Source organism: Apiospora kogelbergensis (genome assembly GCF_038363985.1).
Source record: "Apiospora kogelbergensis strain CBS 113332 chromosome Unknown utg000009l_segment0_segment0, whole genome shotgun sequence".
NCBI classification, from domain to species: domain Eukaryota; kingdom Fungi; phylum Ascomycota; class Sordariomycetes; order Amphisphaeriales; family Apiosporaceae; genus Apiospora; species Apiospora kogelbergensis.
Window position 1 is genome coordinate 3,161,461 of NW_027117426.1, and position 26,755 is coordinate 3,188,215.

General features: G+C 53.6%; 7 protein-coding genes across 7 annotated transcripts; 3 read left to right on the forward strand and 4 right to left on the reverse strand.

Annotated features, from left to right (window-relative positions):
• Positions 1 to 86: 86 nt before the first annotated feature.
• On the forward strand, positions 87 to 1,996 carry PG998_014105 (uncharacterized protein; the record flags this gene model as incomplete). Its single annotated transcript, XM_066880921.1, has 3 exons — positions 87 to 284; positions 437 to 1,470; positions 1,555 to 1,996. 3 exons carry the CDS (start codon positions 87 to 89, stop codon positions 1,994 to 1,996), a joined length of 1,674 nt encoding a protein of 557 aa, XP_066725060.1.
• A 983-nt stretch (positions 1,997 to 2,979) lies between these two features.
• On the forward strand, positions 2,980 to 3,506 carry PG998_014106 (uncharacterized protein; the record flags this gene model as incomplete). Its single annotated transcript, XM_066880922.1, has 2 exons — positions 2,980 to 3,251; positions 3,425 to 3,506. 2 exons carry the CDS (start codon positions 2,980 to 2,982, stop codon positions 3,504 to 3,506), a joined length of 354 nt encoding a protein of 117 aa, XP_066725061.1.
• A 650-nt stretch (positions 3,507 to 4,156) lies between these two features.
• On the reverse strand, positions 4,157 to 5,463 carry PG998_014107 (Branched-chain-amino-acid aminotransferase cytosolic; the record flags this gene model as incomplete). Its single annotated transcript, XM_066880923.1, has 2 exons — positions 4,157 to 5,166; positions 5,226 to 5,463. 2 exons carry the CDS (start codon positions 5,461 to 5,463, stop codon positions 4,157 to 4,159), a joined length of 1,248 nt encoding a protein of 415 aa, XP_066725062.1.
• Positions 5,464 to 6,535: 1,072 nt separating this feature from the next.
• Positions 6,536 to 9,710, forward strand: PG998_014108 (uncharacterized protein; the record flags this gene model as incomplete). Its single annotated transcript, XM_066880924.1, has 4 exons — positions 6,536 to 7,132; positions 7,195 to 8,038; positions 8,099 to 9,352; positions 9,409 to 9,710. The coding sequence occupies 4 exons, from the start codon at positions 6,536 to 6,538 to the stop codon at positions 9,708 to 9,710; spliced, it is 2,997 nt and encodes a 998-aa protein (XP_066725063.1).
• Positions 9,711 to 10,640: 930 nt separating this feature from the next.
• On the reverse strand, positions 10,641 to 12,396 carry PG998_014109 (NAD-dependent protein deacetylase h.t1.c1; the record flags this gene model as incomplete). Its single annotated transcript, XM_066880925.1, has 2 exons — positions 10,641 to 11,905; positions 12,060 to 12,396. The coding sequence occupies 2 exons, from the start codon at positions 12,394 to 12,396 to the stop codon at positions 10,641 to 10,643; spliced, it is 1,602 nt and encodes a 533-aa protein (XP_066725064.1).
• A 1,317-nt stretch (positions 12,397 to 13,713) lies between these two features.
• PG998_014110 (putative calcium P-type ATPase) lies at positions 13,714 to 18,124 on the reverse strand (the record flags this gene model as incomplete). The annotated part of the gene is made up of 4 exons (XM_066880926.1): positions 13,714 to 14,469; positions 14,513 to 14,645; positions 14,702 to 16,738; positions 16,782 to 18,124. 4 exons carry the CDS (start codon positions 18,122 to 18,124, stop codon positions 13,714 to 13,716), a joined length of 4,269 nt encoding a protein of 1,422 aa, XP_066725065.1.
• A 5,384-nt stretch (positions 18,125 to 23,508) lies between these two features.
• PG998_014111 (tubulin-tyrosine ligase PBY1) lies at positions 23,509 to 26,387 on the reverse strand (the record flags this gene model as incomplete). The annotated part of the gene is made up of 4 exons (XM_066880927.1): positions 23,509 to 25,045; positions 25,315 to 25,380; positions 25,446 to 26,036; positions 26,071 to 26,387. 4 exons carry the CDS (start codon positions 26,385 to 26,387, stop codon positions 23,509 to 23,511), a joined length of 2,511 nt encoding a protein of 836 aa, XP_066725066.1.
• Positions 26,388 to 26,755: the final 368 nt, after the last annotated feature.

The window sequence follows — 26,755 nt, forward strand, 5'->3', positions numbered from 1 at the left end:
GCATTCAAAACGCTACAAGACTTAGACTTCCGTTACTCGGAGGAATTCTCGATAGAGTTCCGTGTCAGACGGAGCTTAATTGCGCCATGCGATTCGCATCGGGGTGCGCTGCAGCGCTGCTATTATGCCCTGTAGCTTCGGCATCTCAGCAAGTATTGGCGGATGGGCATGAACACAGTCCTTTGGATGGTGCGTTTGAGCGCTTCGCCTTGACGACGTTGGATGAATTCCATGTGCCTGGTCTGGCTATTGCTGTTGTGGATGGCGAGAATACTTGGGCTGCTGTGAGCTAAACCTACCTACTGCCTCTTGACTTTGTTCTCCATTACGTCTGAGCCGGTGCCCAGCGCTTGGGTCTCTTGGGGGCCGCCGCCACCGCCTGAACATCACGGGCACCCGGAATCATGAAACATGGTCACTGACAGACGGTTTGTAGGGCTACGGAAATGCGACTTTGCCGGGGACTCCCGTAACGCCGTCCACCCTCTTTTACGGCGGTAGCACCTCTAAGGCCTTCACGGCTGCCGCCTTCGCCCAGCTCATCTCTGACTCAGACGCGCACCCGGCTTTGTCATGGCGGACCCCGCTGGCCTCTCTGATCCGGGACGACTTCGTGCTGGAGCCAGCCTACGCGTGGGCGCAGGAGCACCTGACGCTCGAGGACGCGCTGTCGCATCGGACGGGGTTCCCGCGCCACGACAAGTCCTTGTCGACCGTGTACGGGCCCGACGGCCACAAGGCGACGATGCGCGATCTCACGCAGAGCCTGCGGTATCTGCCCATGGTGTATGAGCCGCGTGTCGAGTTCCGATACTGCAACCTCATGTTCATGGTTGCGTCGCACGTCATCCAGACCCTCACGGGCCGCTGGCTGGGGACCACGCTGCGCGAGGGCATCTGGAGCCCGCTCGGCATGAACGCGACGTACTTCTCGCTCGAGGACGCCCAGGCGGCGCCCGAACATCTGGCCATGGGCTACTGGTGGGACTACAGCAGTAACCGCAGTTCTTCTTCCTTGGGGTCCAAAAAGAAAGGTGGCTATGGCGAGGTCCCCTTCGCCGGGCTGGACGAAGCCAGTGGCGCGGGAGCGGTGGTGAGCAACGTGCTCGACTACGCCAAATGGATCCGCTGTCTGGTGAACGAGGCAAGGCCGCTGTCCAAGGCGGCGCACGCGGCTATCAAGACGCCGCGGATGACGCCTGTCGGGACCGGCAAGGGTTGGGACGGTCCCGGGTCCTACGCTCTAGGTTGGATGGTGAACCCGTACAAGGGACATACCGTGTACAACCATGCAGGCGGGATGGAGGGCTACGGCGCCGAGGTGTTCTTCCTGCCTGACCTAGGATACGGCGTGGTGACGTTGGCCAACACAGCCATGACGAGCAACTTTGCCGGCAGAACGCTGGCATGGAAATTGATTAATGACAAGTTGGGCGTGGCAGAGGAAGATAGATATGACTGGGCCGATGCGTAAGTACAAGAAACCATCTTCCAACCAAGCATACAAATATAGGATGGTTTCCGGGAACTGACCGACCAAAACCAAATATCTAGTGGCAAGAAGTCCATCCAGGATATTTTATCGAGCTACGATTCGGCCGTCGATCGACTCTATCCTGAGCGTGCGAAGCCATCTCTACCACTGGCGTTGCCGCTCCAGAAGTACGCCGGGACGTACTACCACCCTGCGTATCAAAACCTCACTGTCGAAGTCGTCGACGGCGATTCTTCTCCTTCGGGTCTGGGGCAATCATCCAAGTCTCATCTAAAGGCGTCACGCGCGAATGCTGTATGGGCAATGTCCTACGAATTCGAGCATGTCTCTAGCGAGTTCTGGGCCGTGTTCATCAATATGAAAAATTCACCCAACTGGCTGTCAGGCCAGGTCGCCAAGGCTGAGTTCCGGCTCGGGCCTGGCGGCTGGCCTGATGTGCTGGTTATGGAGTACATGGAGGATGGGACGGAAGGGTCTATCGCGTTTGAGAGGGTCGAGTAACCTGGCGAAATAGGTCTGGCAGAGTCACGTCACTCCCAGATTAGGTCGGCACGTAGCAGTTATGGATGATAATCTTGATTAAGTTTTTCTTATATACGCAAGGCCCGTCCCTAAGGTCATGATCATACACACTTGTGTCAAAACGGTTGTCAGGGAACTGAATGTCCCACATGGTTATACCTTAAAGCCTCATTATTGTTCGAAGCATTGATTGGCATAGAGCAGCTTGACGTATAAATAATCGATCAGAGTGCCTAATCATTTGAGTTAGCAAGAGGTCAAGCTAGAGCATTGCAAAAATGATAGATATGGAGATTCAATAGTCAGACTGTTGAGCTTGATATATTTGTAAATCAACATAGAGATTCAGTTGGCCGTTCTTAATGGAAGTAGTTTGTCATCATGAAAAGGCGTGTGGGAAAGTAGAAAAAAAAGAGGTGTTGCATCATAACTTACCATGGGTTGCAGCAAGATGCGGTACGAGTCCATTGCTGAGTTTCTCTAGCCCAAGCAACGAATACTACGCTGCCGCATCTTTACGACAATGTCTGACACATTGTCGTGGGAACGGCGGAGGACAGAGTCAGAAAATTTTCCTCGGGGAGTGAGTGATGTTGAAGAATGGGAAGAATACGCTGATGAAAAATGTCTGGTGAAATTTGTAGCTCTGCAGAGGTGGAGCCCCAGGTCTGGAGAGCCTGCTGACATAATTGAGAGCACGTGACTTTCTGGCCCACTCCGCAACCGCCCCAACTCGGCATTCTCTCCTCCAGCTTCAACCTCGCCTCAAAGGAAGGACCTCCCCGATTGACCTGAGGGCAACGAATCCAACAACCCACCCGGGGGCAGACAGACAAAACATCTCCACTCTCAACCTCAATCCTTCCATTCCCTTCGCCGACGGGGACATCACTTGGTCTCAATTGACCTGGACATACAAACGCCAATCGACACAGCGAGCGAAATAGAGAAATAGCGAAAAGATGCCCGCGATTCGCCCGCAAGCCGCCGCCCGGGCGACTCGCGCTCTCACCACAGCCTCGAACCCTGTTGCCACCACCAGTCGAACCTTTTCTTCGACGGCCGCTCGGCCCGCCAGCCACGGCCCCCAGTACGACCCGCCCAGCGGCTGGTTGTTCGGCGTCAAGCCCGGCGAGAAGTACCAGAAGGAGGGATGGGAGACGCCATTCTACTACGGCTTCTGCGGCACCTTTGCTTTGGCCGCAATCGCCTATGCCTTCAAGCCCGATACATCGTAAGTGGCCACAACTAGCGACAGAGAGGAAGAGAGACGGCTCGCTCGAGACATACACCCCGCGCGCGCTGTATCACGTCGATGACGAGCTCTTCCACCATCAATGGGGAATACACCCACATACCCCTATCTTTTCCATTGACTCAGAACTTTCGATACTGACTTACTCGCAGAATACAGACATGGGCTCTTGAGGAGGCGCGGAGGCGACTGGAAGCTGAGGGTATCCTCGAAGACCCGGACAAGAAGCGCTAAGAAAGCCCTGCCCGGATGTTATGGATCGGTGGTGGATAGATGGATCGATGAGCATATAGAGGAGGAAAACAGGAACGGCAGTCGGGAAAAAACTCACAAACGAACCATAAACCCCAACTTCCCAGAACGGTACGGCAGCCAGCTATGGAAGATAAGTCTTCTGAGCTTTAACCTGCAGCCTTCCGTCTTGCGAACACCCCCTACACTCTGTATATGAAACCTCATGTTTTTATCTTCGCGCCTATCTTTCCAGCTGCCGGCTTCTCACTCCGGTTGTTGTTGTGTACCCGAGTTAGAGATGCAGCATTATAGAACTGGGTCGCTCCCGGTTTGGATGGGAAAGGGGATCGCACTGGGCAGTTCCCAGAAAAGAAAGTCAATTTCCTATGTAACATGTACGCATCTCATGATCTCTCACTAAAATGTGCAGTTTACCCTCTGGTGCTCTCATTGTAATCTGTAAATGCATTCCATTTCTAGATGTTTGGCTGAACCTTCGCCCAAGGCTATGTACGCCATTGCGCCATATCGATCTAATAATTAATTACAGCCATCTTCGGCATGATACACAAAGACGGCGCGACGCGCCAGTAGCAAATGCAATGGCTGTTTTCTATCAGACAAACTTGTTTCAAGCTCTGCCCGCCTCCTTAGCAGACGTGGCTCCACTCGTGCTCCTCGTCGCCGTATTGGCGGCCCTCGATCCAGCCCTTCATGCGTAAAGCGATCTCGCCCGACTCCTCGTGCTCGCTCAGGCCACAGTCCACCAGCTGGCCCTTCCAGCTGATCTTGCGGACGGGGCTCACGATAGCGGCGGTGCCGGCGCCGAACGCCTCCATCAGGCGGCCTTCGTCAGCGGCCTCTGCTACCTCCTTCATGGTGTACTTGCGCTCCGAGATCATCCAACCTTCGGGGGCAAGCTTCTCGCGGGCGAGGGCAAGAATGGAGTCGCGGGTCACACCGGGTAGGATGGTGCCGTCGAGGGGCGCCGTGAGCAGCTCCTTCTGGCCCGTCTCCTTGTTCTTCATGGCGACGAACATGTTCATGGTGCCGACCTCGGTGACGTACTCCTGCTCGCCAAACAGCCAGAGGTTCTGCTGGAAGCCGCGAGAGGCTGCCTCGGTCTGCGGGACGACGCAGGGCGCGTAGTTGGCGCCGAGCTTCTTGTCGCCCACGCCGCCGGGCCACGCGCGCACGGCGTAGTCAGTAGCCTCGAGGGACACAGCCTTGAAGCCCGTCGGGTAGTACGGGCCGACGGGGCTGGCGATGACGTAGAGCAGGGCACTGCCGGGCGGGCCCACGCCCAGCGTCTTCTGGGTGCCGATCATGGTGGGGCGTAGGTACAGCGAGTAGCCGCGCTGGTCGGGGATGAAGCGCGACTCGAGCTTGGCGAACTGTGAGATCAGGTCGATGACGGCGGTGGGAGAGAAGGTGGGCAGGGCAATGCGGGCCGCCGACTTGTTCATGCGCTCCATGTTCTTGTCAGGGCGAAACAGGCGGACGTTGCCATTCTTGTCCTTGTAGGCCTTCATGCCCTCAAAGCACTCGAAGGCGTAGTGGAGTACGCAGGCGGCCGGGTCGAGAGACAGATTTTGGTAGGGCGTTATCTGGGGCGCCAGCCAACCATCTTGTTGCGTCCATTCTATCGTGAGCATGTGGTCTGAGGAGCGCAGTTAGTAAGAGGGGCCTTCGTAATTCGTGTTCACTTGAGGCCCGTACCTGTGAATTCTCGACCGAAAATGAGGGTGGCGGGATCCTTGAGCTCCTTGGTGGCAGAGGTCTTGGTGATGGACAACCTGGATGGGTCAACGTCGAGGGGCTTTGCGCGCGAGGCGGCCTCGGGCTGGATGCTGTAGCATCTCACTGGCTGGCGTGCGCTTAGACTGCAGGGAAGAAGCTGACGGGCAGCGGGAGCTCTCCAGGCCCTTCCGGCGCGCGGAAGTAGCTGTCGCAACATGGTGGTCTGTGAAAATGCGTCGATGACGCTCTAAATGCGGTGGTATGCTGGTGCAGCCAAACACAGATCTATGCTCGGGCCAATTGGGTCCAGAAACGGGAGTATTATGTGTCAAGGAAAGCAGACGGGGGAACTGGCCGTCGGGGCTGTTATCTACGGATGATATACTCGAATCAGGAAAAAGTGATTGGATCTGGAGGGCGTAGCTTGCAGCGCTATCGGAGCTCGATTGGAGCCAGTCAGAGATGTAGGTGGCTAGATGGGGACGGCAGTTGATAGCGCAAACTGTAATAATGCGTTAACAGTGTGCTAGATAGGGAGAATCTTAATATAATAACGTTAAATTTAAGCTATTTTTTATATCTTTAATACTTAAAGGCCTTTATTATAACTTTATACTCTAGTTATATACTTTAAATTTTTAATTATTATTAATTATTATTAATTATTATTAATTATAGTTAATATTAGGAAAGTAGTTAATTTATATTAACAAGGTGAAAAAGGTACTTTCTCTTATCGATTGGCATTAAAATACCAGCTTTAAGGGTTGGTCTATTGAGAGTTTTAGTGCATTGTTACAGTTTGCGCTGTCGACTTCCGTCGATCGGCCTTTGCTTTGGCTAGACAGGCCTTTGGACCCTGGAGCGCATTGTGGGCTGCCTGCCTGCCTCCCTGCCTCCCTGCCTGCCTGTCAGCTCGTGAGTTTCAAGTGGTTGATGTGGCTTGAACGACCCCCCCCGGCAGACCTCGGGGCCCCCAATTCGTTAGACGTCCCGTCCCACCCATGTAAGCTCTACTGGCAACTTCCTTACTGCGTACTTTTAGTCGAGGCGCTTCTTTTTGCGACAACACAACCTATGATCCAGATCCTGTCGCAACAACGTCGGACGAACAATTCCTACTTCACCAACAGGCATCGGAACACCGGCGACTCGGGCCTAAGCGAGCGCGCGCGCGAATCCGGCGGGGAAGCCGCAGAGAAGGTTGAGACTGAGACCGCTGTCGCCGAATCACGCCCAACGTCGCGGTACGGAGAAATGACGGCTGAAGGTCGTCTCAACTTGCCATCATGTTTTCGTCCTTGAAGAATTTCTCTTCCAACATTGGCAGCAACTACACCATATCCCCGACCATCACATCCACCGCCGGCCCTTGGAAGATCTACGATGCGACCGCCAAGAAGACAAAAAAACCCTACTCCGTCTTCGTCTTCGACAAGAAGTCGCTAGACCAACACGGGAACTCCCTCGGGCGATCCGGTGCCGCCGCGTTCAAGCGCACCACCGAAGAAGTCGTCGAGCGACTGAAGAAGGAGGCCTCTTCCCTCGCCCGCCTGCGCCATCCCAACGTGCTGGAGCTTGTCGAGCCGGTCGAGGAAACACGCGGAGGAGGTCTGCAGTTCGTCACCGAGCCTGTGACAGCCTCATTGGCTAGCTTGCTCGCCGAAAAGGATGATCAAGAACGCGCCGGGGGCGTAGGGGGCCGCTCGAGCAGATACGTCACCGAAGAAGCCGATGGGACAAGGAGGAGGCGGGAACTCGAGATAGACGAGCTAGAGATTCAAAAAGGATTGCTTCAGGTCAGCAAAGCTCTGGAGTTTCTGCATGAGAACGCCGGTTTGGTTCACGGCAACCTCACCCCTGACGCTATTCTGGTGAACGCAAAGGTGGGGGATTCTATACTCTATATCTTGTCTATCGGTTGACTTGCTAACATTGGCTGCCACAGTCCGACTGGAAAATCAGTGGTCTTTCCTTCTCCAGTCCCCCAGATGGCTCTACAAAAGCAACTTCAGTTCAACCCATCAGTCTATCTGAGGTCCTCAACCTTGATCCCAGGTTACCTCGGTTTGTACAACTCAATTTGGACTATACATCACCTGACTTCGTTTTGGACACCAATCTTACAACGTCAGCCGATATGTTCTCGCTTGGTCTTCTGTGTGTCGCTCTGTATAACTCGCCGCACCGCTCTCCCATAGAGTGCAACTCCAGCGTCTCATCATACAAAAGGCTCTTCTCCTCGTCCTCTACTGTACCTTCGGCACAAAATGGGTTTCTTTCATCCAGGCCGCTACCAAGGGACTTGACAGCCCATGTGTTGCCTCGTTTAATCACACGACGGCCTGCGCAGCGGATGACAGCCAGGGAGTTTCAGGAGAGCGAGTATTTTGATAATATATTGGTGTCGACCATACGCTTTTTGGATGCCTTCCCAGCTAAGACTCCTAACGAGAAAGCTTCATTTATGCGAGGGTTGAACAAGGTGCTGCCTTCGTTCCCCAAGTCGGTGATGGAAAAGAAGATACTACCGGCCTTGCTGGAGGAGCTCAAAGACAAAGAGCTCCTCTCGCTGATCTTGCAGAATATCTTCAAGATTATCGAGCTTTTACCGTCCTCGAAACGGGCCTTCTCCGAGAAAGTGCGGCCGCGTATCAAGGAGATATTCGTTGTCAATGCAAAACAGGCTCAAGCCCAAGAGAAAGACTCGGCCCGTGACGCTGGCTTGATGGTAATTCTGGAGAACACCTCCGTCATGACCAGCAACTGTTCGGGGAAGGAGTTCAAGGACGGTGCGTACAAGCTAGCGACTGTCCACACCAAGCCATAAACGTACTGACCAAGGACCTTAGACATTTTACCTATTCTTATGACGGCAATTGAATGTCCAACACCGGCTATCGTCGATGTGGCTATGCGCGGCTTACCCACGGTGCTACCTATATTAGATTTTAGCACCATCAAGAACGAGCTCTTCCCCGTCATCGCCACCGTCTTTAGCAAAACTAACAGCTTAGCCATCAAAGTCCGAGGCTTGCAAGCGTTCGTGATACTATGTGGTGGTTCCAATGACCCCACAGGAGGTGACGACGGCTTGGACGGTTTCGCGCCTGAGAAGAAAAAGACGTCCTCCTCGAGTGCGTTGGACAAGTATACCATGCAGGAGAAGATTATCCCCTTGGTCAAGGCAATAAAGACCAAGGAGCCAGCGGTCATGATGGCGGCGCTGAGCGTGTTGAGGGTGGTGGGCGATGTTGCTGATGCCGACTTCGTGGCCATGGACATCCTCCCGATCCTTTGGAGCATGAGTCTCGGCCCGTTGCTAGACCTAAAGCAGTTCCAGACCTTCATGGAGTTGATCCGGACGCTATCGCGGAGGGTAGAGGACGAGCAGACCAAGAAGCTTCAGGAACTGTCAGGTTCTTCATCGAACGGCAAGGCACTCGAGAGCGAGGATTTCATGGCCTTTGGCGGGGTGACGGGCACCACCTTTGAGACGGCGAACGACGGTTCAGAAGACGACTTCATGAAACTTGTCAAGGGCCGAGCCGGCGGTGGTGGTAGTGTAGGCGGCCTAGACTCGAGCAATCCTATGGATGCTGGCATTGGTGGCTGGGGAGACGCTGCCGCCCCTAACACGGCCCGATTCTCCACATCTCAACGTGTAAAGTCGCCACCGGCACCGGCGTTCTCCTGGTCGACCCCAAGCCCTACCACGGCAACCAACTCGGCCGGTGGGTTCGGTGCTATGAAGCCCCAACCGGCCTTCAGGACCGTCACACCCGACCTGAATAGATTCGAATCTATGACGCCGCAATCGACCCAGTTCAGCCAGCCCCTGCAGCCCGCCATATCGAGCCCGCAAACTGGCGCTAGCAACAGCAACCCGTGGGCTTCAGCCTCCACGCCAAGTACCAACAAGCCAATGATGAGTCCGCCGTCATCCTCTGTGGCAAGCATGTCTTTGAACCAACAATTAAACCAACAGCGGCCCGCCATGCAGTCGTCCAGCTTGTCCTCGTTCTCACTAGCACCACCGCCCAGCAGTGGCACACCGTCGGCATCGTCTGGCTTCAGCCTCCCTCCTCCCCCGGGGCAGCCGCAGCGTAATATGTCATCATCGTCCTTCGGCGGGAACACAAGTGGCACCGCATTCGGACAGCCCTCGCTGTCTTCCTTTGGGGGATGACGGCGAATAACATCAGTACATCGAGCATGGGCAGCATGATGGGTACTGGCATGACAGCGATGCGTCCGATGAACAACGGCATGAACAGCATGAATAGCATGAACAACAACAAGATGGGTATGAACAGCATGATGGGCGGGTCGAATAGCATGGGCATGGGCATGGGAATGGGAATGGGCATGGGCATGGCGATGAACCAGCAGCAGCAGAAGCCTGTTCAGCAACAACAGCAGCAAACGGGATCGGGCTTGGATAAGTACGAGAGTTTATTGTAGATATCAAAAAGCGAATCAGCAAAGGAAGGATACGGTATAGCAGTAGCGGATTGATATTGATATGTATTTGATAGTAGAAAGCGAGCCTAGACTTGTACTATTCTATCACCCGGCTGACTGGCATTAGGGAGGGTTGGTAGGCCTGGTATGATGTGTAGTATGCACAGAGGTCAGTATATATATATATTATATTAATAGAAGCAAAAGTTCACTTAATACCCTAATACGACTAGTAGTTATACATGCAAGAGTGTATTCGTACGTTGAATCTACAGGCAAAGAAAATTGGACGCATCGTTTGACAGTGATCAACTCGATCTTTTGTTTGAGTCTTTCTATGTACAAGTCTACGAACGCCATGCAGTAATATCAAAAAGCAAATCAGGGGTGAGAGACGGCATCGCATCCATCTTCAAGCGAGCGAGCCCTCTACTGCCCTCCCCCAGAATATGCATCTTCTATCCTCCTCTCCTACTTGATGGTTTTGTTTTATTCAAATCGCAATGTTTCCCCGACCTACGCTATGCCATACAACAAAAGTGACCCTTCCAAGAGCATAATGGGGGTTGAAACAGAAACAAACAAACGAAAACACTGAAAAATGAATAAGAAAGGCGACGCAAAACAGTCCTGTAGCCTTCCTGGGACCAAAAACGCCTTGCCCAACAATAACATGATGTCCTGAACGGGTTTAATTATACATTGGTTGCAGAGAGAAGTAGGCCATAACTCTCCACAGGACCTAGATCCCGGCAAGATAGCAGTTCTCCTAACAATAGATATCATGTTGCCAAGCGTTGGGGAATATATCGCTCGCTCGTGGCTAAATCCGGCCAGTATGGGTATGCTGAGGATAGCCCAGTCCCATGGAGTCATGTAGCTCGAGGTTAGAAGCCATCGCCATGAAACCATTCGATTAGCATCGTCGGCTCATATGTCTTCCTCTCGCTTCAGCGAGCCCGATTCTGGGGGTGGCACATAGGGTGCAAACCTATGCCGGCTGCTGTAGCCCTCCTCGGGCTTCACCTGTACCTCCTGGCGGGGGTTGACCATCTCATGCTGGAGGTCCCAGCCAAGACGACGACAGAGCTCGGCGACAACAACATCGCAGTCCCCGAGGAGGTCGATGTCAAAATTAATGTGGCTGACGGAATCACGGGAGATGTAGATTTGTGGCACATTCGGCGGCAAGAAACGACTCATCTCTGACACGGGCGTGACCTTAAGCGAGGTGCCAATCACAATGACTAGATCGGCGAGGATTCGGTCGTGATTGCCGAGTCGTTCTCTGAACTTGGTCGGCAGGTCCTCGCCAAAGAAGGTGATGTCGGGCTTCATGATGCCGGCCGAGGGGATGTTGAAGTCATCGTCGTCGTCGTCGTCGCTTCCACGAAGCCGTCGGCTAGACGACCGGTTGTTGGACGAACGCTTTCGCTTCGTCTTGCCCTTTCCCCTCAGAGTCTTGATGCACTTGAGGCACCGGGGAATCTGGCCGGCACGAATATCATCATATACCTCCTCACCGACCACTTGGTAGCCACACTTTTGACACGTGGCGGTTGCGAAAGAGCCGTGGCATTGGACGAGCTTCTCGGGCAAGATGCCGGCGTTGGCCTCGATGTTATCAATATTTTGGGAGTAGTTCGTAAGAAGTTTGCCCTTTTCCTGTAGCATGGCGATGAATCTATGCGTCGGTGTGAACTTCTTGTGGCTAGGCAGGATGTCCTTGGCGACAGTGAAGAAGATGGTAGGGTCTTCGTTAAAGACTCGAATGTCAAACACCTCCTGGGGGTCGTTGATGGCCAGGCCTTGCTGTGCCAGCTGGGCGTAAAGACCAGTGTCTTTGGAGCGGAAGTCCGGGATGCCAAGTGACGTCGAGATGCCAGCGCCAGTCAAGACCACGATGTTCTTGGCGTTGTAGATCAAATTGACGGCGTCATCCACCGTGTTGAAGTTCATCAATTTGGCTCTCTTCTTCAACTCCCGGCTCAGGGCCAGAGTGAGCAGGCCATAATATTCATCATCAGGCGCGCCCTCGAGGAAGGGCGGCGGGATGACGCCGAATGCAGTCAAGAGTTTCTTGGCTGTGATCTTGCCATCATCCACGGTTGCACGGCAGAACTGCTCGGGCCCAATACTGCGCAGCAGCTGACGGTAGTGAACCGTCTCATCCGTAGTACAAGCATCTTCCACAACTAAACAGAACATGTCAGCTGTTGTGCGGCACAGGACAGGGCCAAAGAGTGGCGCGTCCAAATAAACCAGAAGACTATCAAGAGTGCAAAACGTCGGCGAGCAGAGGTGAAGCATTAGTCGACAATGAGAGAAGAGAAGAAATGAACAACTGACTGTCAGTAAGGACTTTGTCCTGTGTCAAGTCATCAATAATGTCTTCAAACAAGGATTCAGTCTCCCACGAGTCGGTCTTATCCGCTGCAAGGTGGTGTAGATCCGAGAGGGGATCATCATCGTCAGGCTTAGCAGTGTCGGCTGGGGGTTTCTTGGTGGTCTTCTTGGAGGCAGTAGTCTTGGGCTTAGGAAGGGCAGGAGCAGGAGTCTCAGTGTCGGACTCGTCTTCCACATCCACAGGCTTGACGGGGGCAAGTACCAGGCGAGTCTGGCGGGTTTTGGTTGTGGTAGCTGTAGCGTTGGCTGCGCCACCACGTCGGCGCTTGGGGCCGTTCATGCTGGGCGGAAACAGGGACCAAACAGCCGACAGAGTTGCTGATAGAGACGAGACGTTGTTGATGGGCAAGAACGGCGATGCCAGATGAGGAGAGGGAGAAAATGGACGGTGGCAAAGGAAGGGGGGAGCGAAATGAATAGTCAAGTGCAAGAGAGAGGAAGAGGTAGTTAGTTGTTGTGGCCAAGGCAATCAAGAGTGAATTATGTAATGAAAGTTGTGAAGGCGTTGTCAGTATTGTGTCTTGGCTTCACGTTATTATCATTATTATGTTTGGCCTGGGTTGGGCAAGGTCAGCAAGACGGACGGGAAAAGGGAAAAACGGGCAGGGACAAGGGAAGGAGCGCGACGTTGAGAGCTGCGTTACAAGAAGACGGACGGGATTGAGGAAATGAAAGAACAGAGCAGAACAGAGCGCACAACGCACTTGGAGTCTGAAACTGCTGGGTTTGGCTTGGGTTGGGTTGGTTTGGTCTGCAGGTGTGTGGGAGAGTTGCGGCAGAGAGAGAGAGGGAGGGAGAATGCATACAACAATAATGGTAGGTGCTAGTGTAGGCTCCCAGTGCAATACGCCGGTCTATCTAGACATATACATATCATACATACATATATAGGCAGTGGTCTTTTCCTGCTCTGTCTCTTCTGTCTCTTTCAGGAGGTTGACGGCTGGAGGGTCGCGTCTCCACTCTGTAATTCGGGTTTTCTTTTCTTTAGCGACGTGGATGGGCATACGAGCACAGAAGACAGAATCGTGAACAACTGTGACGACTGCTGTCCCCCCGTGCCCATCCCATTCCTATTTCTTATTCGCCCACATAGCTTGCTAACTCATGCCCGTTTTGTATGGTAGCCGGCTGGCATTCCTCCCTACCGCTTGCCCGCACCAACCTCGAATTCAAGCCGCCGCATTGATCGCCAACACAGCCAGCAACACAACTCTTGGGTTGCAATAACCAAGCCTCGAGCCAATCGATGGATGGCCGTGTATTATTCACATGCGCACGGCTATGAATAGATAGCCAACGTTCGGAACCACGATGGAGACTATATACTGCCCGTCACCCGCCACCCTTTATGCTTGCACTTAGTTAATCTTGTTCCTCTGTCTGCCGGAATGCCACGTCTTGCTAAACAAACCACTCAGGTCACGTAAAGATGGCCTAGCCATCGCTTCGATAACAAAACACGACAAAACTGGTTGTTCCGCTCAGAAAGGGGTATATATTACGGATAGGCGCTAATCTTGTATTTTTACAGACACGTGCTTTTCTCGCTACAGAACACCGTGCTTCGATTACATTATATGTACACATGTGTGATTTACTTATGAAGATGATTTTCGCTCTTTTGCTGCGGGGGCTTTGGTATGCTTAGCCTGGGCACATCTAGTGATGTCCCCTCTCCGGTTGCCCTGGGTTGGCTGCTGGATTCACCCTCCATGCTCTCGGGCTCTTCGGTGAACATGGGCGATGCTGCCCCTTGTTGCTGTTGCGAAAGGGGAGAGGGTTTGGGAAGGTGTCCACCGTTTGAGTCGCCGCCGTCGTTTCTCTCAACAGGCGACCAGCCGGCGGCAATACTGCCGGCAATGATGCCCGCCATGACGGTCGGTGCCCCGAGGGCTGAGTTGGAGCGCGACCTCATCGAGCGCGAACGCTTGCGTGAATCTGGTGTGGGGGTAGGGGCCATAGAACCCACGCTGTCCTCGCGGACCGGGGTCGACGGCGGGAAAGGCTTCCCTGACACCGAGTTGGATCGAGAGTGGACGGGGCTCTTGGATTTAGATCTGTTGAGTAGCATTTCTCGTGGATGCTGCATGGCGAACTTCAGGTTGTTGAGCCGCCCGCCCTTGATGCGTTTCAACCAGGCGAGTTCATCTCGAACCTCGGTAAATGCAGCTGGGTAATAGTTGAATCGCTCTTCATCCGAGACAGTGACGCCCGGAAGGCGGGGCGACTTCCGCTTGAACGATTCCGGAATCAGGCTCGCAACTAGGTTGTCGGGGATCAAACGAATAATGGCGCCAACAGGGATGGATAGAATGCCGAGGAAAATAGCGTATCCCCACTGAGCTCCTGTCTGTGGGGGGTGACTTGTGGCCCTGGTCATTGACGACTCGTACGATGTTGAACGCATCGCCGCCCACAAAGATGATCAAGACTTGGGCGCCACACATAAGTGTGTTGATGCCAATGAAGAACCAGTTCTGGAAAAGACCCTCAAAGATGTTGAACTTGTTGTCCAGGCGGCGGTTGCTGTTTTCAGTCAGCCGAATGATTCGACGTAATGCATTGGGGTAGCTGGTACTTACTTCCACTGGTTGAAGATCTGCATCCATACGAACGTGTTGAATACGAGCGTGTTCAATTGAGCCTTCTCGATATTATCGTCGTAAGACAGAATACTGGGGGATCCGTAGTAGATAAGGAGCGTGATGACGAGCTGATAGATGGCCTGCCCGATGATCATCTTCCACATAGTAACGGAAATGATACCTGAGCCGCGCGGCTCGGGCTTTCGGTCCAACACGCTGTCTTGGGGAGGGTCGGTGGCTAGGGCCAGGGCAGCAAGAGTATCCATGATCAAGTTGACCCAAAGAAGCTGGACTGCCGTCAACACGGATGATTCCTGGTCGTTGGAAACAGCCGTGACGAATGTCAGGATGACAGCAGTGATGTTGACAGTAAGCTGGAACTGAAGGAAGCGTTTCACGGCATCGTTGACGGCGCGGCCCCACTTCAAAGCCTTAACGATACTATTGAAGTTGTCATCCATCAGAATGATCGCAGAGGCTTCCTTGGCGACTTCAGTGCCGGCAATACCCATGGAGAAACCAACATCGGCAAGCTTAAGGGCGGGGGCATCGTTCGTACCGTCGCCAGTTACGGCGACAGTCTCACCCATATCCTTGAGGCGACGGACCAAAATACGCTTGTCTTCGGGGCTGGAGCGAGCCAGGACCTGGAGTCGGGGAATGACGGATTCTTGCTGCGTCCTTGAGAGGTTGCGGAATTCGGGTCCTTCCAACACGAGACCCTCCGGCTGCAGAATGCCACATTCCTTGGCAATTGCTTGTGCTGTTAATTTGTTGTCGCCAGTGACCATGCGAACCATGACACCAGCCTTCTGGCAGCTATGGACGGCCTCGGCGACACCTTCACGAAGAGGATCTTGGATACCGACCATTCCTAGGAAAGTCATTCGTTGGAACATGTCTTCGAAGGCGACTTCGCCGTCGGTCCGGCGGTTGTTTCTCGGCGGCCACTTGTCAAAATCGCGAAACACGAGACCGATGGTTCGGAGTGATCTGGAGGCATAGCTGTCGATGAGGCCACGAATAGTTTCGGCGTTGTCCTCGCTCAGAGGAATCCGCGCCGAGTCTTGAGAGGGGTCTCGTAGCATTTCTGCGCATTTGGCTAGCAGGATTTCAGATGCTCCCTTAACGTAAAGTCGGGCCTTGCCGTTTGCCAACTGCACAACAGCACCCATGCATTTGCGGCCGGAATCGAACGGAATTAGCTGTAGGATTTTGGCATTGGAACGCTCCTCGCTGACAGGGCCCATGCCCAGATGCTCCTTGGCGAATGTCAGGAGGGCCGTCTCCGTCTTGGAACCAATAAAGGTCTTAACACCATCAACGTCGCCCTCAAATGCAGTGGAGTTGAGAGTGATTGATTTCAAGAGAAGATCCTTCGCATCCTTGCCAAGTGAGGTTACAAGCTCCTTGGCGGCAGGGCCATTAGTAGAACTCTCACTGTCGCCGCCGAAACGGTGACTGGTCCCAACGGTCCCAGAAACGACAAGCATCTTGTTCTGCGTGAGGGTTCCGGTTTTATCTGAGCAGATGGTGGTAGCGTTACCCATGACCTCGCAAGCTTTCAGGTGTCGGACCAGGTTGTTCTCGCGAAGCATACGAGTTGTAGCAAATGCCAGAGCAAGTGTGACAGCAAGAGGAAGACCTTCAGGGACGGCGACAACAATAATCGTCACAACAACGATGAAGATGTTCAAGAAGTTCTGGCCCTTCTCGGCGGGTGTAGCAGGGTTGTGCGGTAATGCCACAAGGAACTTGATAAACAAGACAAGGAACAAAAGCAGACCGGCAGCACCGCCCAATTTGGCAATATACTCTGCAATGACGTTGAGCTTGGACTGGAGAGGTGTGATCTCGGGGTCTTCATCCAAAGCCATCATAGTCTTTCCGTAGCTTGAATAGACACCAGTCGACGTAGCCAAAAACGTGCCAGCTCCTTCCATAACTCGTGCTCCAGACTGGATGAAAGGGTCTGCTTTCTTTAGATTCTCGCCGTTCTCGATAGCAGCGTAAACCTCGTCGCCCCCCACGCTTCTTAATGATGTCAGATTCGCCAGTCGCTTGGGATTCATCGCACTTGACATTGTAACCCTGAATCAAAATTCCATCGACAGGGATTAGGTCTCCAGGTTCAAGGTGGACAACATCTCCAGCCATGATGTCGAAGACGGAAACTTCAACGGTCTGCCCAGATCGCACTGCCCTCACAACACGATCCTGCTTCTTTTTGTTGAGTTTGGCAAACTGGCGTTCCTTCTGCCAATCGTTCAAAGATCCAACAAGTACAACGATGACAATAGCCACAATGATGGCAACTCCTTCAACCCATTCGACTCCTGGGTGTTCGGCGTCGTGTTCCGTGCCGAAAGTTTGATATAACCCGATGGCAAGGGATACAACTGCGGCGATAGAGAGTAGAATCAGGACTTTGTCGTTATACGTGATCCACACAAGCTGCAAGAAGCTCTTGCCCTTTTTCTCCGGGATCCTGTTATCGCCGTATACACGTTTGCGGTCAGAGAATGCGTCATTGGCGGTTTGTCCAGCTGTGCTGGTCCTAGCGACTGGCGTCTGCGGGCTAGGGCCTGGGCTCTCGACCCCTTCTGTCGTTAATTTGTTGTCCTTATTCGTCACGTCGTCAAACTTTACTGAACCATCCAAGTGCTTTTCATCAACGCTCAAGCCTGTATCGCGGTTCGATCGGAGACCCTTCTCCATGCCAGAAAGACCGCCGAGGGCATAAAACGCAGCGAGAGACTTTGGGTTGAACATTTTGGTGAGCTGGCCTGGACTGTAGGCAAATGGATTATTTTGCACCTCGAAGTCGGCCTCCCTGCCTGCGTCAGGTTTTAGAGCGTCGGTTCCCTTCATGATTTCGTCATTGTTGCTGTCGTTCGGTGTACCGCCACTCTTCTCGCCACCGTCTGGCTGCCACGATGCCGTCGCTGCAACCGTCTCGCCCTGGGAAGAGGCAATAGACCTGAGGCCATCGTCACTATCCACCGAATTCTGCCTTGATCGGTAATTGTTAGGCACCGCCAAGAAATTCTGACCACGGTCGTTCCCCCTCGAAGTGACCGGGCTGGAAACATTATGAGGACTCTGGGGCCGGCTGGCGTCACTATCAAAAGATCGGGAGCCCTGGTAATCCGAAGTAGCGGAGGCCTGCGAGGGATGCCGTTGAGGCATGTTGGTCTTGTTGTCCGAACCGGTCCAGGTATGGCTCAAAGGATTGGCGGTTGAGGTAGGGCTCAGGTTGTCGTCGGTGGGAGATATGGGAGAATGGCGACGAGGTGCAGCGTCGGAGGGATCCAGGTCATCATCTTGCGACGCGCCCACTGCTGTGGTATCAATGGTAATGGTCGGGGCCCTGGGTCGTCGAGGGGTGGCCGCATCCTGATTATTGCTGGGGTCGGCCATGTTTTCGAATGGCCGGGTCTAGAGATGATTTGGGAAATGATAGAATTCCAGATGGCCAAGACGGAATGCGTCTGCCTCCTCTTACGGCCTCTTCTCCTTTGCTACGTTTCACACACAGCCTTCCTTGCGCAGTGCCTTCGTAGTGAAGCCAGCAAACCTTCCATAAGCGGTGGCGTATTAAAGTGTTGTTGGCCCTCAGGTTTCGATGACAACAACAAAGGATGCTGGGGGTTAAGGGCCCGAGGAATGTGAAATGCTCAAGTGAGCCTTGGGTAGAAAGATGGAAAACAACAAGTTAATGGAAAACAGATGCAACAAGGTGCAGGTCGGGTAAAAAGGACAGGCGGTAGGGCAGGCGAAAGAGCTGATCTCGGTCAGTGCCCCGGAGGTAAAGCAAGCAGGGTAGGTATGTAAGTAAGTACCACAGAGTGCTTGCCAAAGTCGAGCTGAAGTATTGAACCAAAACTCATCCGATCTCTAGCAGCGACAAGTACGATCTGTCGAGGGGGCAGTGCACACCACAACAACAACAACAACAAGCAGTGCAACAAACATCCAACCGCTTCCGGGAAGGGCAATCTTTGCTTGCCACACACGCACGCAATGCAAGTCTTCTCTCTCCTCGCTTCTTTGACCTGTGGCAGCCCAAGAAACAAACTCTCGAGACCTGGACCTGGACCTGGATGCGATGCAAGCTGGCTGAAAGGAGGGAGAGGAAAGAGGGAAAAGAGCGGGCGAATTGCGAATAACACACACAGGCGGCGAGCCAAGCCAGTAAAGAGCCAAGCCAAGACTCTGGAGCGAGGCTGTGCAAAGCCCATGTACCGCGACACCACCTTAGTCTTGTCCAGTACCGTTCTAGATGTCTGCATTAGCGCCAGAGCGTGCATGTCAGGCCCTTGTCTTTTCATTAGTCTGACTTTGCCTAGTGCAAGGATGGCTCATCAGGGGTCTTTGTTGATCGATGGGAGACGGCCAGTTACATACATTACATGCTTAGCTTTGGGTACTGAACTACAATATATGTACATACTTCGGTCGATCCCCATTGATAATCCCCATTGCCAGTGATCAATTGCTTGTCAGTGCGAGCTCCATGATATATGTACATACATATGTACATATGTCCGTACGGAGCCGATATTAGAGAGCTTAGAGCTGAGAGGTAGTCGGGAGCAGACCTGTGCGAATGCGGTTTCTTCTTCAGCTCAAGCAACCGACCACTAGTAGTCGGTGGCCATGGACGGCTGCATAACCTAATTGCTAGTGTGCCAATCAAGCGCGCACTAGAACATGGAGTAGAAGGTTGCTATATTGACGTTGACATCTACGTAGTATATGTATCCAAGATATCAACGCATGACTTTGTCGAGTTTACCCCACGCGAATATCAAGGGGGTCAAGCACCTGGTGCCTGGTGCCTGGTCGGCCTGTTGGTTTGGTCGATCACGATTGAAGGTCGGAGGAAGTGAGTGCTCCATCTTCATAGCCTGGGGCACTTATTCAGGCACAAAGCCTCTTTCTCGCGACCCACGATACAAGCTGCGCAAGACAAGAAGAGACCGAGAGCGTGTGTTTTTGGCCAAGAGCTGCCGGAGGCCTCGAAATGGCCCGCCATGATTCCCTCTTTCCGTCCTGGGTTCTTGAGTCTCCAACATGGGCGGACATCTTGGCCCTGCTTGGCAGTAATATGCCGTCCGCTGTAGCTGTCCAGACACCGCGTCTCAGCCAAGTAAGTGTAGCTCGCGGCTTCTTGGCATATCAAAGTGCCCAGAAGCTGAGCGCGTAGCTTCGAACTTAAAAAGCCTTGCGAGGGACGAGTTCTGGACGAGGGCCCTAGTTCTTTCACCCAGACGTCATCTTTCGCGGGCTAATATCTTATTTACGCCACGAGTGTATCATAATCTTGCTACTTCGTCTTCTCGCACGTGAAATAGGACGGGACTGCTGTCCCCGCCAAGCCACTCGGTTCCAGGGCAAACACTAACCTGAGTGCCGCCCCTCGATGGTTTTCTTTTTGTCAACGCAAGTGGCTTTTGGCTTAGGTTCTTGCAATCAGCACTTTACCCCGGACTGAGGGAAGCATGGAATCTGGAAATTCCGACTTGTTAATAGCCCCCACAGTATACATAGTAGTTGTAGTATGGCCCGCCCCCTTAAGGAAAGCACGTACGCTAGGCTAGCATACTGCATGCCCTTACATATAGTGCTACTGATAGCCCAAGTACAGGCAATTGAGCAATCTCCAGCACATAAGATGCGATGCACTGCTTGGCATGGCATAATCCGTATGTGTGGGCAATCCCGCCCAGCGGAGATTGTCTATGTGGCGAGATGCTGCTCTATGCGTGGCATCCACCGTTCTTTGATAGCACGATATGCTATGGCCGCGAAGATGTACAGACATCAAGCCATTCGGCTCGGAGATGAGTCCCGCCCTGGATAACTCACGTCCCAAAGTGCGCCGTGGCTACCTGCATGTCGATTGGCCCGTTTAATCTTGAATTTGCCGGTTACAGTAATCCTCCCCCTGGATCCCGAGCAAGTACCACAGACTCCATACCTACACGTATGTACTTTGGCATTATCGATTACCCATGTCACCAATGACGTCTCGGTTGGACAGGCCAATTACTGGCAATCTCTCGCCCAAATCCTTCGCCGAACAAACAAACTTGGGCTTCTCGAAAAGTGTGATATTAAACATTTTGTAGCTTCAACCCGTATCCAACTAACCATGACCTGGCCTGAGTGGGTGGGCGCTACCTCGGAATCTCCCCATACGGAGTACCAGAACCCACATGTGTATAATGGTCACTGGCGACCGGTATTGGCAACCGACAGCAGCTTCAGGTCGCGACGGGAATATATGTACCCCGGTTTGGGAGCTGCACATTCCGCATAGGCAATGCGGAGCCCGTCTGGCGGCAAAATTCTAGCCTCATAGTCCGGTCATGGCTTGTACGACCGTTGCGTGCTACGCCGGCTGCACGTATTCCGGACGGGGGATGCGCCCCCTCCATAGCACAGACAAACACCAGTCAGCCTTCTTGAATCTGAGTCAGGACATCAAATGAATTTAAAGGAGGGGGGCCGACAGATGTTACACACCCCCATTGCGCCCTGGGATCCTGCCCTGATCTTCAGTGTAGGTGCTGAGATGATGGGGTTGTTTGCTCTGATCGGCCCGCAAGGAGCGTGGCAGTGCACACCAATCCAGGGGGCAGGGGGTTTACTGTAACATCCGAATCGCTGGGCCAGAAAAGCTCCTCGTTTGATTTTTCTGGGCTCGCGAAACAAAAGCGATACGCTTCCCTCCCGGCGAGAGGAGAAACAAACGGCCAAACATGTGCAAGCCCCGCTTGGGATAAAAATCGAAATTCGACGATGTACACCAACCCGGGGAAGAAAACCCAGCGTGTTTCGAGTCCATTGCCCGCCGCCGGTTCAATCCGTCAAAACAAGAAGAAACAAGTTCGCTGCTCATTCAGTCATCACTCCGTTGCCCATCGTCTGACCATCATGCTACTCTTACTTTCTTACTGAGCGCCAGATTGCGGAGGTATGGTGCCAAGCTTGGCGTCTGTGGCCACTGCTAAGTTGGGCACCACGCTCACGTCATGTCACCAGGGACATATCACCGTGACCGCCTCTACTCGGTACACCCACGTAGAGATATCTCTGTCCGTTGCTTTTGAGGGGGCTCCTGTGGGAATTGTGGGTGACAAGTGTCGCTGCATGGCTAGTTTGTCTTCTAGCTTCCCCAGCAACAGCATAAGGGACGGCCACATGGGGGTTCTTGGGCAGCCAAGGATGCGGTGTTGTCAAGTCTCGGCACATACCAAGCAACATGTAAGTCTATAGTCCATCGCCAAGGTCTCATAGCAACCCAAGGAAGGCCCGATCAACTAAAGGAAGTGCTCTCGAGGTTGGTCGGTTGGGTTATTAGGTCTTGATCAGATGGGGCCTCAACAGCTCCGTCGTCTGCTCCGTCGTCGTTTGTTTTACACCGCCCAGCCATCTATACTTCTGACGTCTTTTCTATAAACTGCACGTACGTAGGAAGGTGTGTACTTGCGGGCCAAGAGGACAGAAGGAGCTACAGCGGTTGGTGTAACTGCTTGCCTCCCCGATACTGCCCGATCCTCCACTCGGGGTGAACTGGAATTAAGAACTAATCTCACCCAAGGTGGTGCTACAAGTATTCCATTCATGAGAGGGACTGGCCTAGGCGAGAAAGAGTCAGTCGAGAGTCTAGAAGCGCGCTGGGCATCTGGGATGAGTCGGCCAATCGGAGCCCTGCCCAGCGACTGTTTAGTAGCCCGTAAACCCACCAGCGAAATGGGAGAGTGGATATGGAGGACATACTCAGCTTATGCTCCGTCTCGACGTTTGTATTAAGCCATTGTGTTCGCTCCCCTGCCAGGTGCCAGTGCCAGGCACAGCACTCCAAAGCCAAGACGTGTTGTCGCCTCCGTGACATTGGAGCATGGAAGGCGCAGCATTCTACGTTCGTCCCCTACCTGTTTCAATACGGCCTTTGTTATGGTGGCAACACGGTTTGAGCGAGATCCGCGGGTGGGAGCAAGAGGCCGCCGACGAGCTAGATAGAGATGGGGAGGATATCGAGATACATGTGTGTACAATGTACTCTACAGCCAGGACTCCTCATCAAAGAGAGGCTTAGCAGACTGTTGACTCTTGCCCTACTTAGAGTCAACTTGGCCTGTCAACTGCAGATGCATCTGTAGCCAGTCCTGTGGGATTTGGATAAGGTCTGAAGCGCAAAATAGGTGGAACATTGACATATGTGCAAATGCCAGATATACGTATCACGCCTGGTCAGCTGTCAAGAATGAGGTTTGGCCTCTTACAGCCCCCCTTCCTTCCTCGCTGGAGTAACATAGCCTACGGATCAGTGTGTCTCAGAGATCGTGAACCGCAGCTCCCCCACGTGACACAACATGTATGTGACCTTGTGCGAACTGCAATCCCCTACCCCTAGCCCGATCTGTCGCGTGTAACACAGGACTCGACTCTTCGCCCTTCTATTGGAACTATGTGCAGTGGCACAAAGCGTCACCGCGCACAGTAACATACTTCCAGCTGGGGTTGTGGAAGTGTAGGGAGCTTCGGTAGAGAGAGTGAAACGTCGAGGAAGTGAATGATCATACCGTCAGTCTCATACCGTCAGTTTACTGTGTGTAAGTCACTTGGTTTGGTTTGAAATAGCTCGATGGAGCGTCGATCCGAAAGATGAAAAAGGTACCACGCCTCAGTTTGTTGGTGACTACTGCCCATCGTATACTCGGTGTTCAGTGCGACCCTATCCCTAGCTGGCTTTCTCTTTTTTCATCCTCATTATAATATGACGCCCTTTGCCCTCAACCAAATCGCCTTCCCAGATCAACACTTCTAACGTGAACCATATCCCTGACCTCCTCCGCGTAGCTTTCCCTGTCATCATGTCTTGCTCCTTCCCCATTCATGGCAGAAGGAGTCTTGATGGCCTGCTGATCGCCGCCGCCGAACCGCGGTCGGACTGCCAACGCCATGACACCTTCCCAGAGCCCCTGGACGAGCCCATTGAGCTCGTCGCCCGTCTGTTTAAAATCAGGGAAACTATTCACCTCGAGAAGGAAGGCCGTACCCGTGGCATCGACAAGAAAGTCTAGCCCGAACACCTCGAAAGCGTTGGGCAGCGGCTGGAAGTGCATCGTCATGCCGCCCTGCGCCGCGGCCTGGAACAGGTCTCCCGTAATGGCGCAAATCTGGTCGAAAATGGCGTTCTTGAATGGTGACGAGCCCGACTCCATTGTAGCAGGGATATCGATATCCCAGAATCGGCGCACTGAACCATCCTTCACGGTACGCTGGAGACATGTGTTGGTCAGATGAGCCTCGAGATCAATCTCACCACTGGCACTGTCTCCAGTCGAGACTTCCCAGGGCGCGACGTAGGGCTTGCCCGCAAAGAGCGCGAGCATTTCTCGGTAAACGTAGACGTCAAGGCTGCCCACGCACAGGACGTACGTCCGAATGTGGAACTTGCGGTTATTGTATGCAGGCAGGAGGAGTGGCGGGTGAATATAAGGTTGCGCGACAAAGTGGCGCAGATGCGAGGCAGTGATGCCGTCGTCCTTATCCTCGTCATAATCATCTTCTTGTCTCCTCCCAATTGCCGCACGGTCATTAGCCCCGTCCTCATCTTCATTGTCCTCGCCTTCTTCTTCGTCTTCGTCAGCTTCCTCCCATCCATCAAATATCCCTTGTAGCTCCTCCATTGTACTAAATAGCCGGATCCCCTGGCCGCGGTCACTCATGCCGGGCTTGAGGATCCACCACTCACGATCTTTGGCGTCTTCAACTTCTTCGTTTTTGTCGAGGCTCGCGCGCAGGTCGAAAGCCTCGACAAGCGCGTCATCCAGAAACTCGGCATAGTCGACTTCGAAGGCGTCGCCGCGGCGGAAGTGCGAGGTCAGAACCGACTCTGGGTGCTTGGCTACCCAGTGCTCGATGGTGGTGCCTAGGTAGTGTTTACGAATCAGGGCCTTGCGCAGCATATAACTATTTATCACCACATGGCCCTTTTGATCATCCGACACATAAGACCAGTCGACTAGCTCGTACGGTGTGATCTGCAGGACACGAGTGCCCTCAGATGGTGAAGCACCAGCAGCCGACGCAGGAAGCAGAGAAGATATGGAGATCTCGGATGACGACGATGGGTCATGAGTCTCTGGAAGCGAGAGGAGCGTATACGATCCCGCAGGGAAGAGCTTAGAAAGCGCCAAGAGAATCAATGGCTGGACATAGGGGTCCTCGTATGCAATCAAGGCGTAGAAATGGGGTTTCGGTTGGTGTGCTGGCGTGTGTTCTCTTGTCGTATACATGGTGCGATCTTGTGGCTGTGACTGTTCCCTGTCACGGTATTAGATCTTTACCACAATATCCAGAGATTTGATAAGCGCCAGCCATTGTATAACACGTGCGGGTTTCAGACGCGTGCAGGACTTCAAATGAGGCGCCCGAGAACTGGGGCTCCGATATTTCATATCTAGGTCTCTATAGTCTATAGAAATTTGACCAGATGATGGCCGAAAAGCCCCAGCTCCCTTCTGAAGCTTCTTCTAACAGCACCATTTGATAATGCTAAGATTCAAGAGGATATCTCCACATTTCGTACTTACAATTTCAACTCCGTTCCGTGCAGATGCGGTGCCGCGTGATAGAAATTTGCCTTCATCGGAGTAATACTGTTGGGGTGTGTCAATTGTTGGCGCGCGCTGTCTGTCACGCAGAGGGGGTGGTTTTTGCTTACCTTGTTAAGCCTTCTTTCACAGCCCACCCATCATTCCCAGGTGGTGACTCTTCCACACTGTTGTACACGTCTGTAAACCTGGGCGACCACTTGAAGTGCCGATGTGTGTACCCGCTGCCTGCCTCGTTCTCCTTCGTAGATGACTCCTCCGGAGGCGCCACGCCCTCCCGGCCCTCGCTCTCTCGTATGCGGCGCTCCTCCTCGTCCTCATCGCCCACACTGCCCTCGACCTCGGTGAAGCAGGAGCTGCCCTGTGACCAGTAATTCTGGAGCATCTCGGTGAAGAGTGTCTTGTTCTTGCCAACCCCCTCGACCAGCGGCACGTTGACCGAGTAAAGGTCCACGCTGGCGTCGGCGGGCCACTGGCGGTGCAGGCTCTCGATGACGCGGACGCTGTGGGCGCTGGCGCCCTCGATGATATCGGGGTCGTGGTTGCGGCTGAAGAAGGCGTACGAGACGGCTATGGCCTTCTGGCGGCAGACGGCGGCTTCGAGGGCGCCGCCCAGGGTGCCGCTCGAGAGGGGCAAAGACGGCCGTCGCGTTTCGGCCGTAGTTGGGGCCCGAGACGACCAAGTCCACTGGGCCGCGGTCCTGGAAGAAGTAGTGCAAGCCGATCTGAGCGCACGAGGCTGGCGTCCCGTCGACCAGGATCCACTCCTCGATGTCGCGCGACTTGCTGGGGCGCGAGTGGGTGGTGCCCTGGGGCTTGGCCGCGGCCGAGTCGGAGGGCGGCGTGGGATCGAAAGTCTCGGAGGGCCGGTAGTACGAGGGCTTCACGGTCTCGCCCACCATGTGTGCCTTGCCGATCCAGGACCGTTGGGTATGGGGGAGACACACAGATACGGTGTGTCCGGCACGCTGCAATGCCCGCACAAAGCTATGGACGTAGGGCGAGGAGGTAGGGGATGGTGGTCCATCGTCATTAGTCACGAGAATATGCATCTTGAGAGCACAAGGAATAACAGCAAACTCGCTGGATTGGGCGTGGAAAGCACGATGTACCAAACAACGAGGGTGCTTCGGGGAAGAAACTAGGGAACAGCCCAAAGAAGAAAAGCCAGTATAGCACTCAGCCAAGCCACCTGATATGTACAAACTGAGCCAATGAATGAACTTCCAAGTATATACACACAAGTCCTGGTAGTATGCAGTAGGTAGCAGGTAGCAGGTAGCAGGTAGCAGGTAGCAGGTAGCAGGTGGCAGGTGGCAGGTGGCAGGGCGAAGGGGGTGAGGACGTCCCAACTGCCCCGCCAGAGCAGAAGGATAGCAAGAAATTCGTTTGGGACTTGTCCGTTCTTAGTGGGGGTGGG